This window comes from Laccaria bicolor, genomic scaffold (genome assembly GCF_000143565.1).
Source record: "Laccaria bicolor S238N-H82 LACBIscaffold_12 genomic scaffold, whole genome shotgun sequence".
Classification (NCBI taxonomy): Eukaryota; Fungi; Basidiomycota; class Agaricomycetes; order Agaricales; family Hydnangiaceae; genus Laccaria; species Laccaria bicolor.
In genome coordinates, this window is record NW_001889883.1 from 383,003 (window position 1) to 399,729 (window position 16,727).

General features: G+C 46.4%; 7 protein-coding genes across 7 annotated transcripts; 3 read left to right on the forward strand and 4 right to left on the reverse strand.

The window, feature by feature from the left end:
- The first annotated feature begins 1,353 nt into the window (after window positions 1–1,353).
- LACBIDRAFT_179508 (uncharacterized protein) lies at window positions 1,354–2,848 on the forward strand. The gene is made up of 9 exons (XM_001881050.1): window positions 1,354–1,471; window positions 1,526–1,558; window positions 1,618–1,674; window positions 1,729–1,876; window positions 1,935–2,128; window positions 2,177–2,340; window positions 2,402–2,481; window positions 2,536–2,629; window positions 2,684–2,848. The coding sequence occupies exons 1-9, from the start codon at window positions 1,381–1,383 to the stop codon at window positions 2,738–2,740; spliced, it is 918 nt and encodes a 305-aa protein (XP_001881085.1). The 5' UTR covers window positions 1,354–1,380; the 3' UTR covers window positions 2,741–2,848.
- A 233-nt stretch (window positions 2,849–3,081) lies between these two features.
- On the reverse strand, window positions 3,082–4,609 carry LACBIDRAFT_297602 (uncharacterized protein; the record flags this gene model as incomplete). Its single annotated transcript, XM_001881234.1, has 10 exons — window positions 3,082–3,438; window positions 3,493–3,651; window positions 3,708–3,775; window positions 3,839–3,866; window positions 3,924–3,929; window positions 3,992–4,038; window positions 4,089–4,173; window positions 4,224–4,250; window positions 4,308–4,381; window positions 4,435–4,609. 10 exons carry the CDS (start codon window positions 4,607–4,609, stop codon window positions 3,082–3,084), a joined length of 1,026 nt encoding a protein of 341 aa, XP_001881269.1.
- Window positions 4,610–5,368: 759 nt separating this feature from the next.
- Window positions 5,369–7,428, forward strand: LACBIDRAFT_291185 (cytochrome P450 monooxygenase; the record flags this gene model as incomplete). The annotated part of the gene is made up of 6 exons (XM_001881051.1): window positions 5,369–5,597; window positions 5,652–6,014; window positions 6,069–6,528; window positions 6,583–6,978; window positions 7,029–7,128; window positions 7,182–7,428. The coding sequence occupies 6 exons, from the start codon at window positions 5,369–5,371 to the stop codon at window positions 7,251–7,253; spliced, it is 1,620 nt and encodes a 539-aa protein (XP_001881086.1). The 3' UTR covers window positions 7,254–7,428.
- Window positions 7,429–8,645: 1,217 nt separating this feature from the next.
- Window positions 8,646–9,142, reverse strand: LACBIDRAFT_327238 (uncharacterized protein; the record flags this gene model as incomplete). Its single annotated transcript, XM_001881235.1, has 3 exons — window positions 8,646–8,716; window positions 8,769–8,947; window positions 8,994–9,142. The coding sequence occupies 3 exons, from the start codon at window positions 9,140–9,142 to the stop codon at window positions 8,646–8,648; spliced, it is 399 nt and encodes a 132-aa protein (XP_001881270.1).
- Window positions 9,143–9,293: 151 nt separating this feature from the next.
- Window positions 9,294–10,043, reverse strand: LACBIDRAFT_297605 (uncharacterized protein; the record flags this gene model as incomplete). Its single annotated transcript, XM_001881236.1, has 4 exons — window positions 9,294–9,500; window positions 9,563–9,739; window positions 9,799–9,954; window positions 10,002–10,043. The coding sequence occupies 4 exons, from the start codon at window positions 10,041–10,043 to the stop codon at window positions 9,294–9,296; spliced, it is 582 nt and encodes a 193-aa protein (XP_001881271.1).
- Window positions 10,044–10,608: 565 nt separating this feature from the next.
- LACBIDRAFT_327239 (uncharacterized protein) lies at window positions 10,609–13,224 on the reverse strand (the record flags this gene model as incomplete). Its single annotated transcript, XM_001881237.1, has 9 exons — window positions 10,609–11,468; window positions 11,514–11,529; window positions 11,580–12,002; window positions 12,054–12,156; window positions 12,348–12,367; window positions 12,419–12,473; window positions 12,648–12,817; window positions 12,936–13,121; window positions 13,168–13,224. The coding sequence occupies 9 exons, from the start codon at window positions 13,222–13,224 to the stop codon at window positions 10,609–10,611; spliced, it is 1,890 nt and encodes a 629-aa protein (XP_001881272.1).
- Window positions 13,225–13,338: 114 nt separating this feature from the next.
- Window positions 13,339–14,251, forward strand: LACBIDRAFT_297607 (uncharacterized protein; the record flags this gene model as incomplete). Its single annotated transcript, XM_001881052.1, has 2 exons — window positions 13,339–13,779; window positions 13,829–14,251. The coding sequence occupies 2 exons, from the start codon at window positions 13,339–13,341 to the stop codon at window positions 14,249–14,251; spliced, it is 864 nt and encodes a 287-aa protein (XP_001881087.1).
- Window positions 14,252–16,727: the final 2,476 nt, after the last annotated feature.

Genomic DNA, 16,727 nt, shown 5'->3' on the forward strand with positions numbered 1-16,727 from the left:
TGAGCAACCCGGCGGCAGCCCCATTTACATAAAGTGTTGCCTACGGGACAATCGACGACGAGCCTGTGGCGACACAAGACCGCACCGGTCGTCATAGAACGGAAAGGCCAAAACGTGGTCAGTTTTCTAGTCTCTCTACATACCTGACGAGAGTGCCGGCGGTGAACGGGGGGGACGCACGGCATGAGAACAGCGGGACGCACGGCATGAGATGACTAGTTTGCCTTTTACCACGGAAAGCCGACGATAAGTAAGTCCGCAGGCATGAAAATGGGCCTGGCTTTGTGCGGCCCGGTTTCCTTCAGTTGTATGTCGATAATAAAAGAAAGACCATCAGCCAAACTGTGCGAGGAAGAGGCCAGACTGTCCCCGTCAAAAATTAAGTCGTGTTGCGTGCCTGCGGAAAGTACGGCTAAGCAAGAAAATGAATAACACCAGTGTGACAACACTTTTATAGAAAGGCCATCCCGCGAACGATGTTCGTCCGTTGATTAAAAACTGTCAAACACCTGTCTGGCAGCCACCCAAGACGCGCGCCATTATACACACGCTCACACTACAAAGCAATGGCAGGAAAATTCGGGCGAGTCGAACCGGAAAAAAACTTGATCAATCAAGATGGCGAGGATATCGTGCTGAATGCTGATTTACGCAGAAGCGCAATTAGTCTAGCTTAAACCTTGACCACAGAACCAACCAGTCATCAAATTAGCATCCCGGTGTCCCGCTGTAAATGCTCACAAGGATTTAACAAGGAATTTTGTTCAAAAGGCAGCGCAGACTTGTGATATGCCGTCCTCGTCTCATCTGAGGGAAAATTACACGGTCCTGTCAGTGTGTAAAATCTATGAACGCACTTGGAACGCACGGAATGTGCCTTCATTGGGGGATTCGTTAAGAATTCGTTTCAGTTACATTTTGTACGGGTGTCCATAAGTTGCCCCAGATGGGGAGCACTCGAGCAAGCATCTGGCTTTAACGCGAATGTCCGTACAGTCATGGCGGATGATTTGTTCAGGAGTGCGTGTGTATACGGTCACGTGACGGTGAATGTTGTCCGCGAAGTTCGTAAAAGGTTCCAACAGATCCTTCTTCCTCTGCGCGGCTTTCGACGCAACTTTGTAATAGGCATGAACATAGTGACCAACCATGGCAGGTTCTTTTTTGTTTTCTGCATTTTTATTTGCTCCCTTACTCATTCTGTGTAATAGATACTTCGGCATCACCCTTTCACGTGCACGACATAGTCAGCCTTTTGTTCGAGGCATCCATATAAACCGCAGCGCAATTGTCATCTCCGTCAACCCTCCAACACGACCGCCTTCAATCCGAACAATGGCAACAACGAAAGATACCACAGATCAATCGGATATTACAAAAATGAAGACCGAGCCAGACGGCTCCTTCAAGCGTCTAGACGCTTCATTTCGCAACACAATCGAACGTGGCGGCAGATTTGAGCCTGAGCGTGGTATGTAGCTGATTATCTGATTAGTCGTCGCTGTTAACGCTGTCCGACCAATAGATCGGTATTACCTCTATGTCTCATACGCCTGCCGTAGGTCTTTTGAGCAAGTTAAAATTATTGCGTGCTGATTACTTTGCTGAATGTTATAGCTTGGGCTACGAGGACGTTGATAGTCAGGAAACTGAAGCGACTCGATGAATTCATACGTGAGACCACATTGCGATTATCAGTCTTCCTCGAACTCACAAATTCCGTTCCAGCGGTCACTGTGGTGTCCCCTCGTATGGGCACACACGGCTGGCCGTTTGCCAATGCCGATCCTTTCCCTGGTGCAGATTCTGACCCGCTCTACCAATCCGAGCATGTCAAGGATCTCTATCTTAAAGCTGAACAAAACTACGGCGGAAGGTACGTCATGCGACCCTGCTGCTCCACATGGGTATTTTGTAATATATGATCGATGTAGGTTCACCGTCCCTATTCTCTGGGATAAGAAGTTGCAAACAATCGTTAACAACGAAAGTTCTGAGATTATTCGCATGTTCAATGTGGCTTTCGACGAATTCATCCCCGCTGAAAAGGCTGCTTTGGATTTTTATCCAAAGGAGTTACGTACCGAGATTGACGCGGTCAATGAATGGATTTATCCGAACATCAATAGTATGTTTGTTCCCTGGTTCAGGGCAACGATTTCATGACGCTTTTCAGATGGCGTGTATAGATCGGGGTTTGCCACAACTCAAGCCGCATACGAAAAAGCGGTGACCGAACTTTTTGACGCCCTTGACAAGGTCGAGAAGATCCTCACTGGAAAAGACTTCCTAGTCGGAGACAGGCTCACGGAAGCCGACATAAGGCTTTGGGTCACCATTGTACGATTCCTATCGAATATTCGGTCGTTTTGACTAATCCTTTCGGCCGATTGTGTTCTAGATTCGTTTCGATCCTGTTTATGTGGGACATTTCAAGTGTAACATACGCACTATCCGTGATGGATACCCAGCTATTCACAAGTCAGCCCATCACAAAATCCGTCACGCCGCTATACTCACATCTTTCATCATTAGATGGATGCAAAAGCTTTATTGGAATAATGACGCTTTCGAGTCCTCCACCAACTTTGATCATATCAAAACTCACTACTATTGGTCTCATGCTGCCGTAAATATTCCTTGTTGCTTCTGGTCGTGAACCGCTAAAGCATCATGTCTACAGATTAACCCAACACGCATTGTCCCTGTAGGGCCAATTCCCAACATCAGGCCGTTGTAAAAATAGACCAAATGCCTAAAGTATTGCTCATAAGTAGCAAAGGGTTGATTCAGCGAAAAATCATCTGTAAAATCTAGCACCGTTTGTAAAAATATTCGTAAGATGTTCATAAAGACCAAGTGTAGTCATGAGACGTAAACTAATCCAGAAGTGATCCAGACGGAAAAAAATAAGTACGTGATAGTCATGTATTGCGAACAGTGTACGATGTGAAAGGTGAGTAAAAGTCGTCAATTGCATGCAAAGGGTAGAGTGGTATCCAGGAAAAAACGGCAGTCCAAAGTCCCATGCCTTAAACAGCCAGATGTCCATAGAGAAATAATTACGAAAGTGAGTCGTAATCAAAGAACCAGCAAGCCACCAATGATAGAAAGGATCACAGCTGACCCAACAGTGATGACGGCACGCTCCCAGTTGTCGGTCGACAACGTACGAGAAGCACCTGAACTCGTGCCCGACGCACTCGCATGAGACGTCGAAGACGTCGCAGAGGGCTTAGGCGTTGCGCCCGACCCCGATGCAGCTCCGCTCGTTGGAGTGACGACCGCTGCGGGGGTGGAAATGCTGGTACCAGAGATGTGGAAGCCGTTACCGATGGTGCTCGTGGTCACGCAAGACGAAGAAGACGGGGCGGGGTGAGCTGGAGGCGTTACGGCGTCTCCTTGATGGAACGTTGAAGCCCCATAAACACCCATAGGCTAACGGGATGAAAGACGTTATTTTAGAAAAGAGAGGACGGGTAAATCCTGTACCTCGCCGCTATCCCCTTTGCAGGTATCGAATCCCGTGTCGTAGTTGCCTGGCATGTTCCACGCGCAACCCATGATATCATAAATATGCTCACAGAGAGCAGCAGCATTGGGGCCTGGCTTGCACGCACGGAAGCAGAACTGGTTCGCAGCGACGAAGTTCTAGAATAAAATAAGGGTGGTAAGCCCGACGTTCGTACCGAGATGATCGCAATTACCGTCCATTCGAAAATCTGCTGTATAGGTCCAAAAGCCGTAGAGAATACCAGGCCGCCGATAGGGTTACCTACGACGAAAAAAAAAAGATAAGCAACGGTAAGTAAACGTGCCCGCGAAATATTTGTCTTGCCGTTTCCATCTGCTCCATGCGGATCTAACTATTAAAAGCAAAACGGTGAGAAAGGCAAAAACGTGTAGGAGGACAGAGACGGAACCTCTCCCTGAATGACCAAAATAAAAGACGTCAGTCGCATCGAGATCGTGCGTGGGAGATCGTGCTTACGCCCGCATCCCCCGCAGGGATGTTAAGGAGTGTTAAATCGCCAGTGCCTATAATGAGATAAAAATCTGCTTTTGTACCGGAGATGCATCCTCTTTACCGGTGACTTGAACATAATCTGGTGTCTGTACGAAGTGAGCGCCTGTAATCGCGCCATCCGGAATTAATCGGGCACCAGTTCCGTTCTAAAAGTGGTTGAGGATGAGCGTCAAGCCTCTATTTACCGAAAACTTGCCTTGAGGCACCAAGCAACCTCGATACGCTAAAGTGAGGGTTAGGTTTGAGTGAGATCGGGTTGGTCACATCGGGGGGTGCTTACTTCAGTATTTCCGATGACAGAATCAGGACCTGGGTTTGGAGGAGCCCATATGCAGAAATCAGTGAGGGAGTTAACTATTGGACCGGTGAGAACTCCATGAGATGAATATGTATCATAGCACGCTCACTATAGGCATTTTGGCACATAGAAGTCTGGTTCAGCGCAGTCCCACACTGGTTGGTCCCGACCTGGCCCTCTTCAGTGGTTGGGGGCGCATTCGAAGGGAGGTAGGTAGCGCTGTACTGAGCGGTAGTGGCAAGAAAGAGGGAAGCCAGGAGGACGAAACCAGAAGTGCTAGGCATGATGAGGTAGGGGAAAAAAAGTAGCTCGAAAACGGTGAAGAGACGCCAGCACCGCCAACGACCGCTTCAGTCCAGCGGTTTAAAATAGCATTACGAACCGAACACGAGGAAATGGATCGACAGATGTCAGAAGATGTCAGATCAAGGTGACAGCAATCGCATAGAAACCCAAACAGGGAAACTTTTAATCAAACGTTGTCCAAATTACAATCCCACTCACGAACACACCATCCTCCAGAGTCCACATCGCATGTCGGCGGAATGGCCATCGGCGGATATTCAAGGAGACCTCTTGAACCGCAAAATTTCTCTCAACACCCCACTACGAATTATAGTCACATCCCTGCCTTCATTTGTTAAAAACTAGCGTGTGAGCAGTTTCTTATCAGAGTTATCTGATACACAGCACATCGTCGCTTCCCTGCGTGAGTCAGGTATGTGATTCCGGAGGACAGGATATGTCGGAGTCTTGTGTTTCGATATATATAGCTGATCTGAGTTGGATTGTAGGAAGCTGGGATTTGAACTCAAAACTTCTCCAAAACTTGGAATGGGACCAGTATGAGAGTTAAGCGCTAAGCATCCGACTGATGCGGTGCCATCGTATTCACCATGATCCGCCTTCTATTCCCAGGATTTTTCAAGGAGTTTGTATGCCCGGAACTTGATTAGGAGAAGGTAAAATGTCGGATCTCGTGCCCTTGACTCACGCCTTAAAAGGTCTATGTACCTGAACTGAACACATACAGCGTCTTCACTATGCTCCCCATCCTAGACTCTCTGTACCGCAGCCTGGATGTCACCACCATAGCGGTCCTCATCCCCACCGCCTTCATCCTCGCCCATCTTATTCCTTACCTTGTCGATCCACATGGAATAAGGCAGTATCCTGGCCCCTTCTTTGCAAAGTTCACAGACGCCTGGTTGGGTTTGGTCTGCAAGGAAGGTCATCGCTCCGAGGTAATTCACGGAATGCATAGGAAATATGGTATGTTGTCGTACTATTAACGTTCAATTTCTGAACACCTCAATGAACACACAGGTCCATACGTTCGTATTGCTCCCAACCATGTCTCGGTCGCTGTCCCCGACGCTCTCTCGATCATCTATGCCCACGGAAATGGTGCCCTCAAGTCCGCTTTCTATGACGCCTTCGTTTCCATTCGCCGTGGAGTCTTCAACACCCGTGACCGCAACGACCATGCCCGAAAACGCAAAATTATCTCACACATCTTCTCTCAGAAGAGTGTTGTCGAGTTTGAACCTCAGATTCGGCTGTATGTCGGCCTGTTTATCAAACAATGGGATCGGCTCTGTGACGGTGCCGTGAAGGGTCTTTCTGGAGATGATGGTGAGGGTGGCTGGCGGGGAGAAAGCGGACGTCTCTGGCTAGATTGTTTACCTTGTGCGTCTTAACTCCTCGCTCTCTGGCTATGGCGTCACTGAACGGGATTAACAGGGTCGAATTATCTTGCCTTTGACATCGTCGGCGATCTCGCCTTCGGAGCGCCCTTCGGCATGGTAGAAGCTGCCCAAGATTCAGCCCTTGTCGCCAAAGATCCTAAGCATGTCATGGCGACTTATGGGAGTGAGACAGAAGCCGAAGTCATCGCGATTCCTGCTGTCAAGATCCTCAATGGTCGTGGAGAATATTCCATGTCTATGGGTGTGCTCCCAGCCTGGTGGCGTCCCTTTGTTCGCCAACTGCCATGGTACAGACGGGGTTTAAAAGATGTTAAGTCCCTAGCAGGTATCGCTATCATGGCTGTCGCTCGTCGACTAGCAACTCCCACGGACCGCGTCGACCTTTTAAGTAAACTGAAGGCTGGCATTGACAGCGACGGAAATCCTATGGGTCGGGAAGAATTGACTGCCGAGGCATTAACTCTTCTCATCGCTGGTTCAGATACTACTTCCAAGTATGGTTTCTCCTTCTAACTTGTCATTGTTTAAAACTCAAAAATTCAAAACAGCTCAACATGCGCTATCATCTACTACTTGGCTCGCAACCGCTTTGCCCAGGCGAAATTGCACAAAGAGCTTGATGAACAGCTCGGAACCGAAGACGAAACGGTTGCCAATGGACAGCAAGTGAAGCGGCTGCCCTACCTCGATGCTTGCATCAACGAGGCATTGCGTATTCATTCGACTTCTGCTCTCGGCCTTCCCCGCGTTGTCCCTGAGGGTGGGTTGACCATAAAGGGGGAATTCTTCCCAGAGGGCACGGTGTTGAGTGTTCCCAGCTACTCCATTCATCGCGATCCTACCGTCTGGGGTGAAGATGTTGAAGATTATCGACCCGAGCGATGGTTCGAATGTGACATCGCTGCCATGCAGAAAACTTTCAACCCATTTTCAGTCGGACCAAGGTACATTTATCAAAAGACTTCTTTGTTTCCAATCTCATCCGCGGTACCAGAGCCTGTGTCGGGCGTAACCTCGCATTCTTGGAACTACAGATCATCATCGCATCGATCATGCGTCGTTACGACATCGTTCTCGCAGATCCTAACCAACCCGTACGTCTTCCTAACCTCTGCTGCACTTTCCTCAGTCTAACTCACTTACGCAGCTTGAGACGCGCGAGGGCTTCCTCAGGAAACCCCTTGAATGTAAGGTTGGCATAAAGCGACGAGATGTTTGATACCTCTTTTTAGTCTCTGTTTATTCCTCTCTGTTGGATTTATATCCTTTGATATCCTCACGGTTTTTCTTGCATTCTCCACCCTATGTACAAGTCATTGTAATACAGCATTGTAAATCGTACCATATTCCACATATGAAGAATTCCCAACATAGACGTGGGGATCTTCACCCATTCTTAGGCGTCGAAGCTGCAGTCTGGGGAGAAACTGCCATTCTATTTGTGTTCCAGTTCACACGGGACTTCTGTTATCACATATGCCGTTGTTACAAGATACTAGAGTTTGACATTGTTCCAATGTCAACAAAAACCTTGCTTGGGGTTGCATTTATTTATTTATTTCGATATATTTAGTTAACTTTTTTATTGGATAAGTCATATTAAAAACCAGAATTTAAGTGGATTGGTTAAAGTAAGTAAAGTTGAGTATCTCAGCAATCAGGGATGTCGCTCTCTGTGCTGTTGGATGCTCCGTCTCCTGGAGGTATCAACGGTGGCGGCATGTGCACTGCCATCAAGACGACCAGGATCAAATTTCTTTATCTCACTAAGGCAAAATATCGTCGGGTGAGGAGTGCAGATCTTCAAGTACTTATACCACTGCCTCCAACTGTGTCCGAGGCTCAAGGCGACTCAATATCAAGGGTTTTGATGAAGAACGATGGCGACTGAAAATGATCGGGTGCTAAATTCGGAACGAGATCAACCGAGCCCAGATTATTTCAAGTGGGTTAGGTTACGCCTTGTAACATGCACGTAGATATAAATGAATTAGACATTTTATTTTCTCTGTGTCTAGGGGTATATTCGCAAGCAACGGCTACAAATTGATCATGGAAAATGGAAAAAGAGTACGGAAAGGGTCGTCATAAGAACGAACATATTTTTGGGACCACCCAATGCTATAACAGGGCCAGCTCGCTCATCGTGATGAATGTTGTGACGACGCCAGCCAAACGACCGGTTTTGACTAAACACACAACGTCGTTTCAGCGTTCGTGGGATAACAAAAAGTGGTTTCAAGCACTTTTGGCAGTGACGGTCCCGTAGTGCAGATGACGCGTCGGAGATTCTAGTTCCGCTATTGGCCTGCGCCAGAACTAGGGCTAGATTGCCGCCTGATGAGTTCGAGTTCATGATGTTTCCTTTGTCGAAAACCCAATCTAGTTGAATTGGCAGAATTAGTTGGTCGAAGCGTCCAGCAAAACCATGAGCGCATCGTGGGCAGAAGCATTACCATTGAAGAAGGTCGCGTTGGGGAGGATTCGAGAGTTATCGGCCAATGTATGCTATGCGGACATGGAGAAAACTAATGAATCGAGGGAAGCAGACAGAGGGTAAATTGGATCAACGGAAAGCGTAGTTTTTACATTTATACTACTTAGCGATCTTTTACTCCATCATAATCCTCCCATCCCTTTCGAAGGTCACGGTGTGCGCAACGAAACCGTTTGGGAAGATGACTATAGGGATATCAAGTCTAATCTCAGAAAGTAATTCAAATGAAGTACTCACTGTTGACGGGCGTCATCTGTTGACGAAGTAGGTCGCGGCTCGGGTCGAAGAAAAAATCAGTGCGTCCATTTTCCAAAATGTGCACGGCCCAGCATTGCAAAAACAAGTTTTGGCCGCCTTGCACGAAGGCGAAAACTGTCGAGTGGCGACCAACGTTCCTCGAAGTATGAAGTCCATTGCTAAGAGGTGATCAATTTGGATTCCGAAAGAGGGCTATGAACTCACTAGATTATAATGGCCCATTCATGGTCGCCGAAAACATCGTCGACCTCCTTCTTGACTTTCCCGATGTTGCGTAGGACGTGTTCGATTTCTTGACTGCGACGAGGAGAGTTGATCAATATGTGGTTCTTCAAAAACAATTTTGTCCTCATCGTTTTTGGGGCGTTGTGGTGAATGATAGGAGTGAGTGGTAAGATGAGACTGCAAGAGAGTTTATAGAGTGTGAGAGAGTTTATAGAGTGCGAGAGAGTTTATAACAGCTGAGCTGTCCGTGACTATAAGTCAAGCTCTCCAGGAGAATGGTTAACTTGAAGTCACCTCTGGATGATGTTCTGTAGCTTGAACTTGGATAAATTTGCGTCCAAACCATGCCATGGCACACGCGTATTCAAGGGATGCAAGGCGTGAATCGTCTTCTGACTTGGCTCCAATTCCGACCATCTTGTCAGACACAAAAACAAGAGCATTCGTCTTGGGTTCACAGATACGTAAGATAACAGCTGCAAAATGCTAAAAACGTGAACAAGAGGCGAGTTCAATGTGTTGCATGTAAGCTAATGGTCAATACCAACCTTTGGATTGTATTCGGCGTTACGAGTGTGGACTGCGATGGTGTTCAGATCGAGGCGGCAGTCTAAATATGCTGAAGGCGCTGCTGCTCTAGGGTGAGAGGTACGGCGGGGCAGGGAAATATATGTTTTTTGGATGATATACGTGGCTTGAAGGATCCGTGGCCATTTTATTATAGACTACATAAGTTGACAGATTCGCTGAATAACTTTATCCCAACGCGTTAGAACCATCGCACTACATGCAGGTGAGTTGTAGCTCGATGTTGGTATTCATAGGTGGGAGTTTCATAGGTGTTGGAAATAGGATCGTATTTAGCGACGAACAACAGTTTGCCGTAAGCAAGAAATCGGCGTTGCGTGTACATGCTGGGTTTATGAGTGCCTAGCATAACCTTGATCAAAGGTGAGTTTGGTTTTACAAGTAAAGCATTTGAAATACTTGGCGATCCGACAGGTTATTGTTTGAAAGAGAAGTATTCATTCTACCAATCAGTCAGCTTTGAATATGAATAATTGCTAGAAAGCGTACGTTTGTAGTTATGCCAAAAATTTCAACGCGGAGTATCAGAAACTGGAGCTCAAATTTACCTTGTCTTTTATGTTGTGGTGAATATACGGGGACTATGTTGTTACAAAGATTACAGTTCATGTCGTACGTCATATTAATACAGGCAATTACGCTGTTCCTGGTACTAGCCACATATTGAATTGGACATGAACTCGTGAATACGATGCGTAAACCCGAGGCAAGTGCAGAAGAGCAATAAATACGTACTGAAAAGGAAACGTGGAAGGCATGGCAAAAGAAGTAACACATATGGAGAACGGCCTGAGTTTCTTTGAGGCATGTATAAACGCGGAGTTTAAGAAATCGTTAAACAGGTGAGAGATATGCATAAAAGGATAGACCAAAGCCGCTGCTGATGAAATGGAGATATAACAATCATGATTATGAGAGACCGCATGTATTATTCAATGAAATGACGATCTCCTGATATATGGTCAGAAACAATTCGTCGTGATCGCAAGACTAAAGTTAACATACCTTACTTAGAGGATTTCTTTGTTGGCCTTTCATCGTCAATGGTTTCATCCGCTTTTCGCTTCCCTAAAGCTTTTAAGGAAGGAATGATGAGTGTTTGGCGGGTCCGTATGTTTTGAGTCTCTGGGGTACCTGAAGGTGGTACAGGGTTGTTTGTCGGTGACGATGTATTGTGGGTCTCAGGATGGGCCACACTTGACGTCATCGAGGGTCCAGCCACCGCAGCCGAAGGTGGCACAGCGGGGAAAGTAGTTGGTGAAAGTGAGGTTGTCTGACCGAGAGCTGGAGTTGGAGAAATGGTGATAATAGAAGATGTAATGTGATCGTCTGTGACCGCAACTGGAATGTAGGAAGCTTCAGCTTCAGGTTCCTGGACGTTATGAAAAGATGGGGAGGCAATGTTTGCTATTAGATTGCCTTTTGCAGGAACGTCGACTGAGGAACCAGCGGTTTGCGTGGCTGGAGGCGGATCGCGAAGGGTAGGTCTTGACCATGAGAACGCGCGAACTGCGGCCGCCTGTTCTTCCCGAGAGGGAACATTCGAAGGTCGAGCGCGAATTGGTCCACCTCCTTTACGGTAAGGACTGATCTTCTTGGGAGGTGCGCGTTCTAAGATGATGATCTGTTCGATTGTTCCAGTGTATGTATCGTTGTCTTGCGTAGCGTTCTTGATACGATAATGGCGGAGGGTGAAGGTTACTTCGACAAGAGTTCCTTTGAGAATGGATGGCAATTCTTCAGGCAAAATTTGAGACTCTTTTTCGTTGTAAGCCATGAGTGGCGCAACGGTGTGCGTGTCTTCCAAGTCGACTAGAGCGTCACGATACTCCGGCGGCGCAGGCCAATGTGATAGTTTAATTTCATCTATAAAAATGTCAATATAGTGACAATAAGCGCAAACGTGTTTACCTGATACTCCGGGATCCTGAGATTTGCGGTTAGATCATTGAGTTGATAATTGTAATTGAAACACACCTTTTCTTGGAGAACGCGAGCGCTCAATCGCAGCGACCTGAGATTGCCGACTTTCTCGATGAAGTGTCGATGATCCTTGGTCCCCTGTATCATATTCTCGGCGTCCTCTAAGGCTTTGACAGTGGTGGCCCAGTCGGGTCTGAAATCGGGATTCGTTGGTTCATCCAAACCGAAAGTGTATTTGGCGTCCTTGAGCTTGTTGAATTCGGGGTTGTAGTTTCCAACAGGCCCCATCTTGAATCGTGTTTCAGAGACCGTGCCCACTACGATGCAGAACATTTCATCTCCACTTTTGGCATCGACTAAAATTTGACCAGATCTTGAGTTGGCCCATCCTACTCTGGAATTCCAGTTTGGACTCGCGCAATACTGTGCGGTATGGATCAAACGGTTGCGTACGGCAGGGCCACTGAATGCCATTGTCTGTGGGCTTCTCAATAAGAATACAATCAGGTCATTCGTGGCGGTACTTACAAAATTTTCTTGATAGGAAACGAAGTGGGGAGCTGCGACGCCAGAAACCTGAGAATCACTATTTATTTCGCGGTCGGAGATTGAAAAAGGGTAAAACAATACGCTACATGTAGAATACATAATAGTCCTAATCTAGTTCATTCCACGTTGGAAGATGACTATCCGAAGTAATTTGGGGTGTTTGTTGGACGTTTGAATGTATAGTTTGTCCCATAATCAGGTTTGCCGCCACACCTGTTGTCTTTATCATGTTAAGTGAAGCGGAAAAAGAGAAGTCACGATTGGAAAGCATACAACATGATTTGACACGGTTTCTAGGGTTGTGGTTATAAGCATTATTGAATCAAGATAGTAACATAACATACCACATTCTCGAGACGAGAAGTTCTTGTGTTTTCGCGCATTACGAATGACAATCCACTTGGACATGATTAGCACTCGAGAACAAGTGAATTTGTAAATATAACAATCCGGTAACTAAATTTGCGTGACTGGGAAGGAAGTGTTTATTACGGGTCTTGATGAAGCATACCATCGGTTATCAACCTGCTTCAGAACTTTATTAATGCATAAATGGAGGACCGGCATACGTACCGAATGATGCGTTTGTTAATGTAAGAGACATGCTTCATTTGAACACCTGCCACGGCGCTTCGTTTGCCGTGACATACTACTAAGACGTTACTGTGCCATTTGTCGATTGTATTACCGGAAATATGTTTGATTGCCCTATTGGAGTGCCTGGCATATGTGGGCGGAGGTGGCTAGAAGAGGTTGGATCAGGGATGTACAAAAAAGTGACAAATTACTTGCATATTTGGAATAGTAGATGGTGAGAGCAGGACGAAGACGGTATGGCCTACCACCCTTTGAGGAGCCTACATGTAAACGATTTTCGTCCAAGTCGATGCATTGAGTGAAGCAGGAACCATTGCGAATCCAGATATCCGTGTCCAAATCGTCCAAGCTATTTGCGCTCGTTTTTCCTAGGTAGACGGGGACGCGCACCAATTGTGGCGTGTTAGAGTCTGTTTCGTACAGCAATGCCCAGTACGTGCGAGCGTGGAACTGCACAAAGCTTAGTCTACTTCTACATAGACAGATTGAAGCTTACTATGGCGGCGCGATTCTTTATCACATTGTTTTTGGTCGCAAGATAATTTGAGGACATGATGGTGTGAAGGTAAGTTCACAATCCGGCGTGTCCTGATATATATATTGTCATTACATGCGGAAAGGGAAAGAATAATAACAAACCGTGCCATCTTTGCTTCCTTTGGTTACAATGTCAATACCCGAGCAGTTGCCAGCAGACATAGTCTCTTGTATCATCGAGCAGGCTACTAGTGATGAACCATCCCTTTCGAAACTTGTTCGGCTCAGTCACATAAACTCCGTGTTTGCGGAAAGCTGTCGCTCTGTCGTTAGCACTCGTGTCAGGAGCGTAATCCGCGCTTTCATGGACGACGGAGTCATTGATTCGTTATTCGAGACATTGGAGAACGTTCATGGATTTATAGGGGGATCAGTAGCATTGGCCGTCATAGAACCTGGCTTTTTCATTGATCATCCCCCTAGAGATATCGACATTATGACACCATCGGGCACAATGACTGAGTGGGTTGCATGGTGCGACAGTCATGGGTTCGTGGACAGAGAGACTGGAGAGGTCAATCCAGACAGAGAAGATTCGACAAAAAGCATTCTGTGGGTCAGGATGCACAACGTAAGTATCGAGTAATTTCACAATATCGACGTTATTTACCCATGATTAGGGAACGGAGCTCAAAATCCACCAAAGTCAAAGCTCATCTGCGTTGTTGACATTGTTGTCCTCCAATTTGACGTCGCAAATGAACGCAATTTCCCCTTTTCGAATCTATTGTTTTTACCCATGGATGACCGTCAACGGAATATCGATCTCATGCCAAGGATCACCTACAACATATGACATTGACCAACTGGAACGTCGGTCGATCGAATACTACTGGTCGACATGTTTGTGGAACGGGCCATGTGGCCGAGGCTGCCCCATGATATGGCATCTATCATACGGTTTGGAAGGAGTTGGAACGTATGAATGGTCAAGGAGGGCTCACCTTTCATACGATATTTTCGCAGAAACACATCTGCGATGGGGCATAGGCGATGACTGTTACAATGTTCACTGTCCGTACAGAGTACAAGAGATTGACTAGAGGTCGATGCAATATATGATAATGCGTAAATGTACAAATTATTCGAAGTCTACTTCTTTGAAGGATGAACTACAACAAGATTTTGAGTCTCCATCATTAAATCATCTTTCTTGCGAATAGGTTGTATGCTTATGTCTCTCAGCTTGCATTCATGTGCGCTATATGTCAAAACTCTGAAAACCTTTCCCATACGGTCGCCTCTGATGGCCGTTACCAACACATGTTTCGTATCAGGAGCGAGGGGCGCCAGGTACTGCATTGGAATGTGTTGCCGTTCTCGCAGAAAACTGACCACGGCTGTGTTGCCTTTGGGCTCCAAGAATTCCAAATTCTTGTTCTTGTAAGCCATATACTCCGTAGGCACAACAATATCCGCTATTTTCAAACAGATACGCATTCCTTTGAAACGTTCATCGGCTAGCCAATAGCAAGCTGCGTCTATATCGGACTCAATAATTTTTCGATCGATGAATTGCGAAATATATTTACCGTTGGTATTCGGCATTTCTGACAGCGGATCCCAAGATGGACTTGCGGGAATATCCTCTGTATTAGGCATTGGTGTCTTCGGCACATCCATTGCTGATATTACTACCGTTCTGGTCACGCTTTGCTTGCTGTCATTAACGTCTGATTTGATTTGTTGTAGGGGTCTGTTATCGATTCTATATCAAAATTAGGATATTTGTTTGAAGAGAAAGATAGAGTGTGCTTACGCCAAGGAGAGATCGCTCAATTTGAGCCGCACCTTTTGCAAAGTTGCGCGTAATTCAACGATAACACTATCATCCGCGCAAGTAGACGTTATGCGACCCAAGTAACCTTTGAAGTTTCCATTTACGACCATGATCTCCCGACCCTGGTAGCTCCGGTTTGGATCGTATTTCATATTGATAAGCTCCAAGGAACGTAGGCTTTCTCCATTCAGCCCACTGTTAACTTGAAGCCATGACGTGGTTGGTTCTTTATTTGTAATATTAGACGGGACGCCGAACATTGGTGGTGTAGGCTGAAACACTGTCTGCCAGTCGAGGACTTCGACCTGAAGGAGGAATTTAAAAGGTTAGAATGTATAGCTAAGTTGAGTTGTGTACCTCAATCTTGGAATCCGGGTCATAGAGTGATAGAACATGATCACAGCATGTCATGACAAAACCTTTTAGGCCTTGGTGAATACCCGCCACAACCTCCACATTGTCACCTGACTTGAAGTTCCGTTGGATGTCTCGTAATGGCAATGAATAGAGTAAATCCTGGTCTGGCAAGTACACCTCTGCCTCGTCTTCTGTTATCGTGCAAATTTCACCCGATAATCCAACGCAATCACCAGCAATGGTCAGAATCCTGTCGCCTGGACGAAGGGTGCGTGAAGCGATTTGTGTCGCCGTAGCAATTATGACATGAGTTGGTATTTCTTCGCATTCTTTGAAGCTGTTCAATTCAGCTGCGGTAGGGAAACCAGGCTTTGGTGAATAATCGGCGGTATCGACGTCGCACATCAAGAAGTAACCACGATCAGTGTAGGTCTCCCCTTGGAAATACCAGCGGCCATTCCGATTTTCTATTTTGCCAGGGCCAAGTTTTATTTGAACGTCTTGAGCATTGAAAAGTTGCTGTTGTGGCCGGATCCCCTGCTTTCGTTTACGGCCTTGATCATAGTTAACGCGAGGCACGAGTATCACATCAATATGCAGCGACCTAGAATCAACGTGGCGAATGTAAGCGATGTCCCCTCGATATCGACCCTTTCGGATTCTAATCCAGGAATCAGGGGATGGTGTAAATCGGATTTCACTTGATAGACACAGGTGAGCTTCTTCATGAGGCAAAACCCTCACGTCGCTTTTTTTGAGAACGTCGAATTGCCGAGCCACGGCATTGGCTGCATTGAAAGAGGCAGCTTCAACGAAAATTCGTCCAGGATGGCAATTGCGAGCAAAGGCTGATCTCACGGGAGGAGACACTGTGCTCCAATTCACAAATGCTTGAAGGATTCGCAAAATGGTGGTTTCTTCTTTCCCAATCTGCAGCGGCTGATTAGTTCATAAATCAACAGATATGTTACAAGCCAATCCTACTGGACAAGTTATTTCGTAAAGACGATAGTCATCAGTCCTTGGGCCTTGATAATCAGGAAGGTTGTGACTTTCGTCGTCAACTGATCGAATGTGAGCGCGTTCCATGAAACTCTGCCATCCAGCATCGATATCTCCTCCTCGTGAATCGAATTCACGCAACAAGTTCCCATGTGCACCAGCTTCGTCGTTGTCCGGCTCCTCATCGTCAATAAGATCATCTATAGGGGGTATAAGTATCGTCAAATGAGGTGCACATTCACTCACGGAGGATTTCTTCGTCAGGATCATTGTCGTCTTCTTCCACGTCGACTACAGCTTCTAAATCTACGAAGGTCGATGCCAGCTGTGTCCTATGAGTGAGTTGATGTTCACGACGTATATAATGTAATTCGACTCAC

Coding starts and splice junctions, on each gene's coding strand:
- LACBIDRAFT_179508 (XM_001881050.1), top strand. CDS start 1,381: ATGAAGACCGAGCCAGACGGCTCCTTCAAGCGTCTAGACGCTTCATTT. Junction 1,877..1,934: donor GAACAAAACTACGGCGGAAG/GTACGTCATGCG, acceptor TGATCGATGTAG/GTTCACCGTCCCTATTCTCT. Junction 2,129..2,176: donor GATTTATCCGAACATCAATA/GTATGTTTGTTC, acceptor GACGCTTTTCAG/ATGGCGTGTATAGATCGGGG.